This window comes from Hydra vulgaris, chromosome 10 (genome assembly GCF_038396675.1).
Source record: "Hydra vulgaris chromosome 10, alternate assembly HydraT2T_AEP".
In the NCBI taxonomy this organism is placed as follows: domain Eukaryota; kingdom Metazoa; phylum Cnidaria; class Hydrozoa; order Anthoathecata; family Hydridae; genus Hydra; species Hydra vulgaris.
The window spans coordinates 20,337,504-20,351,653 of NC_088929.1; the positions used below are offsets into that span (position 1 = coordinate 20,337,504).

A 14,150-nucleotide genomic window follows, 5' to 3' on the forward strand; every position below is an offset into this window, starting at 1 on the left:
ATTAAAAGCCTTGAACAAAAACAAAAGAACATAAATAGATTTTTAACAATAGAGTTGTAGTTACATCAACTTAAAAAAACCTTGAATAATAAACTTATTTAGTTATTTAATTGTACTTGTTTAAACATCTAGTTTATCATTACATCACCCTTCAGAGTGTACATACATGTTCAGAATTATTTTTTGTTGTAACATTGACCGTAGGACATACATTGTCCAACAAAAAAAAAGCTTAGATAGACATGCTAGAGAACTCAACTAAATTTCTACAACTGATATAGAAAAAAATAAACAAGAAATTTTTATTTGGTGCATTGATTCTTAGATATAAAAAAACAAGAAAAAAATGACGAAAATTTGAGAATTTTTATTGAAATAATGAAATAGACCAAACTAATATTTTGTGGTGAAGCCACGGCTTTTGATCACTGCCTTGCACCAACAAGGCATACTCTCAACAAGTGATTGTAAGAGTTCCCCAGAAATGTTCTTCCATTGATTTTGAAGAATTTGAAACAACTCTTCATCATTTTTTGGAGCTCTTGTCTTGATTCAATGATCCAATATACTCCAGAGACTCTCGATAGGGTTCAGATCAGGACTTTGAGCTGGCCAAGAAAGAACCACTAATTTTTTGTTCTTAAAATAATTTTTCACATTGTTTGCCATATGTTTCGGGTCATTATCTTACTGAAAGACCCAACTTTTATCTTTAAAGAGCTCATTTGCACTAGGTATCAGTTGATGAATTAAGATTTGTTTGTACATTTTACTGTCCATAATACCAGGAATTTTATACAAATGACCAACACCCGATGAAGTAAAACATCCCCATACATTCACTTTTTTATCGTGTTTTACAGTTGGCTGTGTTACTAATGGATTGTAACGTTCGTTATGTAACCTCCAAACATGCGACCGTCCACTGAAGCGCAAACAAAATGGTGACTCATCACTCCATAAAACATTTTTCCATTGTTCGATTGTCCAATTTTGATATTGCTTTGCCCATTGAAGTCTTTTTTTCCGGTTACTTTCAGAAATAAATGGTTTTTTAACGCTCCAGTAAGATTTAAATTTCCCAATAGAATGGATCCTTCGAAGAACCGTCCGTTTGAATAATACTTGAACAAAAATCTTCGTGCACCATCGATTCAATTTTTTTCTAATTTCATGGTATGCCACAATTTGGCCCTTTTCAAACTCAGTGAGTTGGTTTCTTATCTTTTTTTGAGTTGTCTGGCGCATTGTTCGACTTGGGTGCTTTGATAGAAAAAACGATAATTGAAGCAAGAAAAATAATTTAGAATTACGTTTTCGCTCACAATAAATTTTTTTTTTCACAACTCGCCAAAAATTTGTCCGGAATTCAACATGTCAAGCTCTAATTGACAAATAATAAAATGACGTAAACATGTGGTTGTAGTTTACCCAAAGATATTTCTAGAATATTAAAGATACACTATTGAAGTGAATTATTTCTTCCTGAAATAGTATTAAAAATATATATATTGTAAAGAATATTTGATTGTCATTCTTTTTTGTTGTAATTTTTTTAGAGTTTACCTAAGCTTTTTTTTTGTTGGACACTGTACATATTCAGAGTTATTGTTTATTGTAAACATCCTCCATAAGGTAATCATATTCAAAATTATTGTTTATTTTAACATCATTAGTCGGAGTGTGCATACATATTCAGAATTACTATTTATCTTAACATGTCTGTCAGATACACATATTTAGAATTATTTTTATTGTAACATCCTCCTTATCCTACAACAGCTATTTTATTGCATATTAAATGAATAATATCATACTAATAAGTACTTTAAAACAAGAAATGCATGTAGGGATTTTGAAAATCCTTGTTGATTTCCACTCAATCATTTAAAAATAAATCAAAATTAAAACTGCAACCATTTTTAATGATATAGAAAATAGTGATAAGTATCTAGTTTTGAAGTACGGTTAAAAAAATTTGCATTTTTTTCCTGTTCCTTTTCTAATTTTTTTTTAGAAACTGTTTGGAAGTTCACATTTTTAAATTAATTTATGCATAGTATGTTAATAACAGAATTGAATAATAAGTACAAGAAATTGTGATTTATTTTTTCATTTGTTTTTTAGATGGTTTACCAGGTCTGAATCTTGGACTCCATTGCAATGGGAAATTTCCTGGAAACTATCCTACATATCTAAAATGTGATGAGATTGAAGAAGATATAAAGTTTTGCCAAGAAAAAAATAAAAAAGTTTTGTTATCATTGGGAGGTGGTTCTCGTTGGAACTACTTTTATGATTCAAATCAAGCCAAAAAGTTTGCCACGACATTATGGAATCTATTTCTAGGTGGTACATACACTATTAGAGCTTTTGGGAGGTAATATATTAAAAAATGAATTTTATTATTTCTTTTTCATTCTATATTATATATACATGAGTCCAAAAAACAAGAAGACTGGAGAAAATTGTTTATAAATTAGAAAAACAAGAAGACTGGAGAAAATTATTTATAAATTAAAAAAACAAGAAGACTGGAGAAAATTATATATGCAGAGAGTATGAATTAGGGTAGTAGTAAGTAGTGCAATAATAGGATGAGTGTTAAGAAAAAGTACAAGATGAGAGATTTATAGATATTATTGCATGGTTGGAACCACCTGAAGGAAAAAAAGGAGAAACTGAACACAAGCTAGGGTCAGAGACAAAACATAAAATGAGTAAAGGTAAGTGATTAGGTCTAGTCGTACTTAGCAGAAGCACATAAAAGAATGGTCAAAGGATTCGAATCTAATTTCTCATTAAGTAGGTAAATTGGTGTGTAAGTATACCCCAAGCCAAGCATGTGACTATTGGAGTCTTTGCGAATCAAAGGATAGTACCCATTAATGCTGAGATCTGAATAAGAAAACAGATGAATTAAATATTCACAAAGACAAAGCAAGTCGGGTGAATTTTGGTAAAATTTAAATGATGAAATTTTACTTCGAAGTCCACAAATGTTTGTGAAAGATATATTGAAACATTTAAGTGTTGGGGGTGGCATATTATGTTTAACATTTTGGGTTATTTGGGCATGATTTAAATTTAAAGAGAACTTGACTCATTCATAGATAGAGCATGGCAAGCAATGAGCTATGAAGTTGTTTCAGTCCTGTTAATTAACTCAAAGTTGTAACATAGGGCTCCTTGTGTGGTGTTGACACCAAAAGCATTAACATAGACCGTCCATGCACAACATGACACTGTTAGTACTCTGGTATTTTACAGCTGCTGATGGAATTAGCCTCTCTGAGAGCTACCACAGAGTTCAGGAAACCTTACTACAAGTCAGCCTCAGAATCCTTAAACTGAGTTTTAGAGTTGTACCCTCATTAGGAGAAAACAGGAAGAGTTCCATAGCCACTATCAAGATAGTACAAACAAAAATCTATGAGTACAGTCAAGAAGATCATTGGTCATCCTAGGCAAGAAACAATGTAACACAGGTTTACATTTATGCTATCCTAATAGATTTAATAATAGCCTATAAGCTTAACAGCCTAAAAAACCTTATAATAAGTGTAACATAAAAGATTATATAAAGTTTAAAGTTATTTATAAAATTTAAGTTAAAGTTGTTCATAAATAACTTTTTTTAAATTAAATTTTTGTAGTTTAGACAAATGATTCAAGTAATTTTTCACGTTTTTAAACAAACAAGTACTATATTTTAAACAAATGTAGGTTGGGCTGGGCCCCTATGGCCCTAATAAAAGAGCTGCCACTGTTTGCAACAGCTTGTGCTAAAATATTTTTTTAAGGTATTTTATTGAACAAAATAAAGTGATTGAACTTATCAACTCTATATAAAAATTTGAAAAAAAAAGAGGTAAGTAAACTATCAATCGCATCATAAATTTAGAAAAAAATTATGGAGCTAATATCCATAATTTCAAAAAGGCAATGATTAAGGTTATTTGCCACTTATTTTGGTCATTTTTGGCATCCGTTACGAGAACTTTTTTTTACCTCTTTAATAAAATTTTTTCTTTAGTCCAATTTTTTTTACTTTACATTACAAGAAATGTAATTAATATTAATAATCTAGATGTCTCAATAGCATTCATTAAGAATGGGCATTCTATTGCTTTTTTTTTACAACTTCTTTTTCCAACAAAAAAAATTTTGAAGTATTTTGTTTATATACTTGTATATTTGTATTGTATTTTTATTGCAGTAGAATTTAGTTATTGAATAATGTAAAGTTTTTTGCTACAGTACTATCTTCTAATTTTACACCTAAAAGGTTTTCACAACTTTTTTTGCAACCCCATGTATATATATATCATATCGATCTAGAAATACAGGCCTTGACAGTGTAGTACAATATCTTTTGATTGAAGGCCAAATGTATATGACTAAATTTACATGGTAATGAATTATTTTTGTTTTGCAAAGGTTATACTCAACAGCAATTGCTCTAATCATAAATTTTAAACAACTTTGTACCGTTTTTTGCCCAGCAACTAAAAAATTGGCAGTTTATAATACCTAAAATGTATTAAGCAGTTTTAAAAGATACTTCTGAATGTATTTCTTGTGTGTTTACGAGATTAGTCAGCATTGCAAACTGATTCATTAGAGTAAACTTTTAGCAAACTTCGCTAGGATTCTGGAGGAACCTATTTTATTACCGCTCTGTCTGTCATTCCAGTAATAAATGTTTTTGAAGCTTAAATGAGTGTAAAACTTTTGTTAGCTTGCCAAAACTTGAGAATAAAGTTCAAGCAGAATTGTTACTTTAAGTTTTTTATAAAAAATTTGGTGCCTACATTGATGACCTGAATAAAAAATAAAGAGGTCTTATTATTCCCTTATACAATATTGTTCAGTTGGGCATATTTTGTTTGGTTTTATTTGAGAAGTTATTAGATATATATATATATATATATATATATATATATATATATATATATATATATATATATATATTCCGTATAAGTGCCCAAACTATTTTTTAAAGGTTGTCATTCTAACTTGGAACAAAATATATTCTCTAAAATACTGCGTTTAAATCCATTTAAAAATTAAATTACTTAGTGCATACTAATGAAAATATACCATTTTTACTTACTATGTGCATTTAAAATATTTAGAAAATAGGTAAAACATCAGTTTCAAAAGAAATCAAAGAAAGAATTATTACCTTTCACCTGGTAGTTCTGCAAGAAAAACTCTAAAAAAAAAAAGTTGATTATCAAGAACATATCACAGTCATGTGTTACTAAAACAATAGTTAAGTGGAAAAAAACAGGTAGCACATTAGATAAAATCAGACCCAGAAAAACCACTACCACTGATGATAATAGTATATACAGAATTGCCAGAAAAAATCTAAAGTATTGTGTCAAATAAATTGCTTAAGAAATAAATGTAGCTCTTAAAAATTACATCTCAAGGCAGACAGTAAACAGAAGATTAATTGATCGTAAACTATGCTTGTATACTGCTGCTAGAAAAGCAATACCTAAACGATCAGATCAACTTAAATGGCTACAATTTTGCAAAAAAAATCTTAAGATGAGTGATAATGAAATTAAAAAAAAAGTATTTAGCGATGAATCGAATTAAACAATCGTTACTAAAAAAAATAGAGTAATAGTTCAAAGACGCCATAATGAGAAGTTTTATAGTCGTTTCATTGTACCTTGGTTACAGGGTGGAGGAGATTCAGTTGGGATCTGGGGTTGTATCACATATGATGGACTCGGACTATGCTACTTGTACACTGGTAGAATGGACCAATACAGATAGATTGAGATGCTTGAAAATCATTTGATTCCAACAAGAGACCTATTTTTTGGAGATGAGTCGGAATGGAAGTTTCAGCAAGACAATGCCCTTTGTCACAAAGCAAAAACAGTAATATCTTGGTTTAAAGAAAACAAAATCAATGTACTCCAGTGGCCAGCTAGATCGCCAGATTTAAATCCAATCGAAACTGTATGGGATGCGCTAGACTGAAAACTGACCAAAGCATCTGTAACTTTAGCTGAAGAACTAAGAAAAAGTTTAAAAGAGTTATATGATGGTTTACCTTTTGAATATTGTCGAAATCTTTTTGAATCTATTAAAAGAAGATGTAGACTTTGCATAGATAACAAAGGCGGTCACATACCATAATAACTTGACTTACAGTTTGAAGTGATAAATCCTGAGTCTAAACTTATGATCAAGATCTTCGTATATATTTTTACGTATTTTTGTTATTTTCAAAATAAAATACTTAAGACTTGTTTTTTTTCCTTGTCTTTTATATATATTAACGAGAATTTCATAAATAATAAACCGTATTAAAAATAAAATAAAAATAATAAAAACAAAGGCATGTTTTTAAATTACAAATCACCAAGAAACTGTAAGTTTTATTCCGAGTCTAAATTTTTGATTACTATTGTGTGTGTGTGTATGTATATATATATATATATATATATATATATATATATATATATATATATATATATATATATATATATATATATATATATATATATATATATATATATATATATATATATATATATATATATATATATATATATATATATATATATATATGTATATATATATATATATATATATGTATATATATATATATGTATATATATATATATATATATATATATATATATATATATATATATATATATATATATATATATATATATATATAAGAGAGAGAGATCTAAGTGCATAATTTAAGTGTATTATTTATTTTTTACTTTTTTTTTTGCTTTTAATTTGATTTTCTATTGTTCAGTGCGATATTAGACGGCATCAATATTGATTTTCGGTACGGAGAAGGTTTTTGGTTTAATGAATTTATAATTGAACTTCGCCGTCTAATGGATAGCGATAATAGCCATAGCTACATGATTACTTCTTCTCCTGAATGTATTTATCCAAGCTGGAGACTTGGTAAAACTTTTATAGAAGTTGGTGACAAGTTTGATGCTTTTTTTGTAAAATTTACTGATAACGATTGTTTCTTTGATAACGAAAAAGGTTTCAAAGATTCTCTTGAAAAATGGCTGTCTTTAAAACCTATTGTTTATATTGGACTTCCATCATCACCGCAAGCGTCTTATAACAGGTTGCATTTTGTCACCCCAAAGAGATTAGAAACACTCTTTAGCGTAAGTATCCATAATAGTTTTTTTTTTTTTTTTTTAAAGTTCGACTAATTGTAATTAATTTAAATTTAATCAATTCTAATGAGTAAAATAATTTACGAACATATTTTTAGGATTTTGTTCAAAAATACAATAAAATTGGAGGGATTCTACTGGATGATGCTAGTTGGGATGACGTAAACATGGTTGCTGGAAGGCGGTACAGTGACTATGTTGGTGAACTACTTCGTCCTCTAGTCTACACTACTCCATCTTTATCAACAACACCTGCTCCCCAACCTCCTAAGAAAGGTAGGAGAATAAGCAATTATTTTAATATTATTTATAATAATAAATGTGTTACTTGTTTACAATTTTTAAATTTCGTTTTCAGATAAAGCTAACGAAATTGTACTCAGTTGGATGGTATTATGGCTTACTACGTCATTATTGTTGTTTTATAATGTTTTGCAATGGGGATTTTATTTAATTCTTATATAGGTTGTTTGAATTTATAAATTATTATTATTATTTTCATTACTTTGTTTAATTGAATAGTAGAAAAAAACGTAAGCAGATGGAAAATATACTTTGTTATGGATAATTTTTTCATTTCTTTATTTCTTTATATTTTTTTTTTGTGCTTGTTTTATTGATTATAGCGCGCTTTCTGAACATATTAACGTTCTATTCTGAACGTTCGGCAGCGCGCTTTCTGAACATATTAACGTTCTATTCTGAACGTTCGGCAGCGCGTCTTATCGTTTTAACTCTTTTTTTACTATTAAATCTTTTTTTTTTTTTTTTAATGGTTTATAATTTACTTGATTTAGTAGAATTGACAGATGGGCTTTTTTAACTTTGAAATTTTAAATAACTTTGAAAAGGATTTAGATATGCTTCTTTAGGATTCAGATTAAGTTATATTTTTGTACATTTATTTATTTTGCTAATATTTATTCAAAGATTTATTTATATTATGCTTTACCCGATAAATAATATATATTTTGTATATGTGTGTGTGTAATATATGTATTTATAATTTAGATTGATAAAGAGATATATTATATACATTTACTTTGTAAACAAAATTTTTCTCTCAAGAAAAAATTATATTCATAACCGTGATTGATTTTATTTTTTTATTCAACTCAACATAATAATATACCCAGAAAAATTTTGCTGCATAAAAATTACAAAAGTTTTCATTGATAAGATCTCAATTTTGCAATATATGCTTATCGCGGCTATCAAAATTTTCATATAAATAATTTTTTTCTTTTCTGTAACTAGTTATAAGAAAATATTTAGTATTTATATCAGTCTAGTGCAGCAACTCTTTTCGCCATATTTTCCACTTTTCTTCAACAGATGCTACTTTGTCACGGTGAATATTTAGTCGTGTTAACCACTTTAACAAAACCCCATGAAAACAAAACGGCCCAAATCAAATAAGATTTCGTGTATGAATGAGATCTCTCCACATTACAATTTTGTCAAGAATTAAGCCAAGGAATTACAAATGATTTTTTTTTATTACATCGTAATTTGCAATACAAATTTTGGGTTTCATTAAAAAGATAGAAAAAATTATGTTTTATTCTGGTTAGACTTAGTGATAATTTATTTGTCCTTTACTATTCAGTAAGATTTAGTTGTTGTTTACTGATATACTAATAGATAAGTTTGAATAGATTTAAACTGACATTAAATAACATTTAAACAACCTATATATCATTACGTGCATAGAATTGATTTTATATTAACATTTATATCATTACATGCATATAATTTCTATTCGACAAACTGCTTTTTAAGTAATTTAAATACCATAGTTTTTCTAATTTCGTTAGGAACATCTTTGATAGTGTTAGCTTATTATGGTATTTTCTAATTTTGTTAGGAACATCTTTGATAGTGTTAGCTTATTATGGTATTTTCTAATTTTGTTAGGAACATCTTTGATAGTGTTAGCTTATTATGGTACTTTCTAATTTTGTTAGGAACATCTTTGATAGTGTTAGCTTATTATGGTATTTTCTAATTTTGTTAGGAACATCTTTGATAGTGTTAGCTTATTATGGTATTTTCTAATTTTGTTAGGAACATCTTTGATAGTGTTAGCTTATTATGGTATTTTCTAATTTTGTTAGGAACATCTTTGATAGTGTTAGCTTATTATGGTAAGTGCTTAGGTATGATTCAATGCTACTCTTTTTCTTATTACAAATTGAGGCTTCGCTAACAAATGTATGGTTAAACGAATAAACAATTAAAGAGTAATTACTAACTTTACAGTCAATTTTTATTAGCTCATTTATTTTTTTGTTGTGAGCTCATGAAAATTTTATTATGAGATTGTTCCTACGCTTTGTCACAAAAAATTTTATTATGAGATTGTTCGCTTTGTCACAAAAAGACGTTTATGATTTATATAATTTGTTTCAATTTCAAAAGTTGTATTCATAATGAATTGTTTATATAAGAATTGCATTTTTATGCAGATTTTATAATTTCTGTTGTATTACATTTTTTTTATCCATAGAGTTGTTTTTTTAATAAATTTATTTATTATGAAAGGCCCGTAAGAACCGGGTGAGCAGCAGGGGCATTTGCCCCCCTCTCCCCGATAATTTTTCAAATAATTTATTTTGGAGAAATTGACTAAAAAATGACTAAAAAAAAGAAAAAAGATCCTTAAAACTATTTCGGGGTAGTACTCCCCCCCCCCCAATATAACTTTTGTTCCTACGACCCTGTATTATGAATGTCTAATTGTTGTTACTTTGAAATATGTGATGCAAATTGTTATAAGCTTTATTAAAATTTTTAATTTTCAAAACAAAATCCTAGTTTGTCATAGATAAAGTTCTATTTAAAGTCGAAGACAATTTTAAACTGACGTATTCAACACCGAATTTGATACATTCACCCAACAGATTACAGAGCGATTTAAGGCTCTAAAACGCTTGACGCTAATGAGAACTCAGCAAACTGTAAAAAAATATAAGTTTTACATTTTTACACTTTTTGTCTGTTTGACGACCTATACTGACAAGTATCGTCCTATACTGGCAAGTGATCGGACTTTGAATCTAATGAATAGCATTTATGCATTGTACCGTGAAAGTATGCAACTATCTTACTTACTTTTACAGTATCTATGACTGAAGACTCTTAAGAACTCTAAATAAGACAGAATCGTCCTAAAGACTTTTATCCTTTCTATCAAAATAAATCTGGTAAAGAAAGTGAACCACAACGTTGTTTATCGCACCTTTGCTTCAAGAAAAACTTTTAAAATTATTTTGAGATACTTAAAAATATTTTGACTTAATACCAAATCCAGATATATTTTTTTCCTCGTTGTGTTAAAATGTTTGATTCATCTTAATTACAAATGTTTTGGTTTTTTTTTTTTAATATTTTTATAATAATAGCAATGATATATTATATAAACTAGATGTCTAACTTGCGAGGTCTCATTGGACAAAAAATGGGGAGGTATGGTGATAATTATTTATTTTTAGTTTTTACTTTTTCACAAAATAATTTTACGCATTTTTGTGAGATTATAAAGATAGGATAGTGATTCAGTATTTCATTTATAAACATTTTAGTTTTTAAGTGGGATATATCAGTCATCAACTTCTATGTATTTAAAACTGTCGATTTTAATTTGATCAATTAAAAATTATTTATTTTTTTTTTTTATTTTTTTTTTGTTATTTGAGTTGTTCGGAATGAAACCATTTTGATATATAATATTAACAAAAAAGTCTGACTTTTTACTGTCAATAATCAAACAAATTTAAATTTAGCCGAAATTTAAATTTGCTAAATTTAGAAAAGATTAAACTGCAAAAGAATATTTTTGTAAATACAGAATTTTTTGAAGTTTTGTTGATTGAAAACAAGCCACGTCATATTTGCATAAGTAACAATAAAGCAGAAATAATTTCACCCGACATTTATTAGCCTATTTACTCCCAAAGTAAACGCATCTACGATTTACCTTTGTAATTAAAATTTTACATTTATCTATGTAATTAAAGTTTTAACTGCTTGTAAAATGCTTTTTAATAACTAAATGGCGGTCTTTAATGACGGACACAATTGTGCTTTTGCGAGTTTTATTAATAATTTCAATTGATAATAAGTCGCTGGTCAGCAAAATATTTTAATGCATTTAAAATCTAATGAGTAATAGATGTAAATCTTCAACTTCTTTTTTCGAGTTTCTAATATGATAAAATATTTTAAATGATTTATTTGAAAATTAAAACTATTTTCAGCTTCTTTATCTCTGCACCATGTTTCTGCAAGACATAACTTGAAAGTTAATTTTGAAGCTGAAGAAAGATTTGTATTACAATTTTTAGTTTTCGAGGGTTTTTTAAAATGGCAACTTTGCATTTGTAATTTCTTATAATTTTATGATTGTTTATAATTTTTAGCATTTGACTAACAACCATTCTAATTTTTTTTTTTTTAGTCTCTTACTTGAGTCTTGAGTCATTAGGGCCTGTTTAAGTTTTATATTTTTTATTTCATGTGTATCTTCAAACATTTCAGCTTTGATTCACTCTCATCCTAGTTTTCGTTTCCGTTTATTTATTTAAGCCATTAACGCTTCTTCTTGGCTGGAGCCTTTTCTTTACTAACTCAATATTATAAATTTTACATGTTGCTGGTAATACAGTTCAATGGTAATGCATTGTTTCAGGTGTACCTGAAACAATATATTACCACATGTACTGTATTACCAGCAACATTACGTTTTTATTCGTTACTTTATTTTGGTTATTATCGCTATTTTAGTCTTCATTACAATATTAGCGCGGATGGCCAAAAAGACCATCAGGTTTTATTTCATTCTCAAATAAAAAACAGTTTTTTTTTTTTAAATCCGAGCAAAGTGCTAAGAGTCATGATTGGGTCAAGAGGGGCAAGAGGGTAAAATTGAGGCGGGCTCTTAGCCTATTTAAGTAATTTAGATGCATGTTATAAAATGTTTTTTTAATTGAGAGTATTTGTTCTTTAAATATAGAAAGTTTATACAATTAGAAAAAAAATGATGAGTCACAAATGGGGCAAAGGGTAAAATTGACCTTGGCCCATTAAAAAGCATTTTAGATGCCCATTACAAAAAAATTTATAAATTAAACTTCAAATAATTTAAGCAAAGTTTAAAAAAATAATTAAAAATATTTACAATAATAATGTGCATATGGTACATGATTCTACAAAAATCGAAGATTTTTATCCGGCTCTGGATTAGCATGAAAAAGCTAACGTTAAATTGAACTCTTTTCCCACTAAAAGTAACTACAGAGTAGCTCTGAGTGTATTTTTCTACATGTTTAAATCTATTCCATGTAGGTTTAAATTTAAACCTTCGCATTGTTCAGCAAACTGTTTGGAAAACTTGGATGATAGGAATCTTTGGTATATAATAAGTTTTTTAATTTAGAAAATCCCAACATACGTCTTTTTTGAGGATTTCTTTTATTTTCCAATGGTGCTTGAAAAGGCCAAGTTTTGTAGTTTTTTGTTTGCGAAAGTGTATTTTTTTGGTTAGCCCATCATTTTTATCCATTTACCGTCTAATAGGACAATATATACTTTTTGTGAGAATGACACAATAATTTTATAAATTACATTTGAGACTGCATTTTCCTGTTAATGGATGGTTTTTTATTAATTTTTTCTATTGCACGGTATCCACCCTGAAGAATACCCATTCTTCTAAATTTTTTATAATTTTTTGTTTTGGTTTTTTATTATTTTCTCGACATTTTTTGTGTAGCTATAACTCACTTTGATGATTTTTCGGTTGAATAGTTTATATAGGGGGTTGGATGATAAAAATATTGATTGATTAGGTTCAGGAAGACATGTTGATTAGGTTCAGGAAGACATTGATAGAAACGTTTTTATTAATTGGTTGTTAAAAAAAGAAGGTTGATGGTTAAAAGAAGAAGAGAATTATTAATATAGTATAAATGAAAAAAAAAATATTTTAGATATGTATCAAAATAACAAAATAAATTGTTTAGTATTCGTGAGATAAAATTATAAATTGTTTAGTATTCGCGAGATAAAATTATAAAGGAAATTTTAAAATGGCATTTCATTTTAATTAAAATATTTTTCTTAAGAAAAATATTTAAATAAAAATGAAATTAATTTTTTCATGGCATTTTAATAAAAATGAATTAAATTTTTTCATGGCATGGCATATTCATTTTTATTAAAATATTTTTCTTCATAAAATTATTTTAAAGATGAAGTTCATACTTCTATAAGTAAAACTTAGTGGAAAAAAGAAAATAAAACAACAATTTAAAAAGGTTGTAAAAATCAAAAACAAAAAAGTAAACGTTTTGGACCGCACATAAGAATGTTGAAAAACATTTGTTTTTCTTATTTTGTTTATATAATTATATTTAAATTCATGTTCTCTTTAAATACTTCTAATGTAAATGATATATATATATATATATATATATATATATATATATATATATATATATATATATATATATATATATATATATATATATATATATATAATAGACCAAAAAGTTATATCTTGAGCATTTAACAAGAGAGATCACATTGCTTATCTTACTGATGCCGCATACATGAACATAGAAGATATTAAAGCTAGGACCTCTTGATTCTAAAGCCAGCGCTATAACCACTGCTCCGCACACGTTCACAGCTGCTCAAATATAAAATTATACTTTAGTGGAGTAAGTTTAGTTGTAAACATGTTTTTTATTTGCAAATAAAACATTTATAAAAAAGTGTATATATATATATATATATATATATATATATATATATATATATATATATATATATATATATATATATATATATACATATGTATATTGATTACTTAAAATTTTATGATTGTTATAAATCCTTCATAAATCTTATAAAACTTTCATAAAAATTTTTTGACACCCTAATCGAAAGAGTACGTCT

The 14,150-nt window shown here is 27.2% G+C and overlaps 1 protein-coding gene across 1 annotated transcript in view; it reads left to right on the plus strand.

The window, feature by feature from the left end:
- Positions 1-7,781, plus strand: part of LOC100211314 (uncharacterized) — a 43,638-nt gene extending 35,857 nt beyond the window's left edge. Inside the window, exons 12-15 of the mRNA XM_065807455.1 lie at positions 2,128-2,380; positions 6,803-7,178; positions 7,289-7,466; positions 7,549-7,781. Coding sequence (XP_065663527.1) covers positions 2,128-2,380; positions 6,803-7,178; positions 7,289-7,466; positions 7,549-7,655 — 914 coding nt within the window. The 3' untranslated portion in view covers positions 7,656-7,781. The remainder of the gene's footprint in view (positions 1-2,127; positions 2,381-6,802; positions 7,179-7,288; positions 7,467-7,548) is intronic.
- Positions 7,782-14,150: the final 6,369 nt, after the last annotated feature.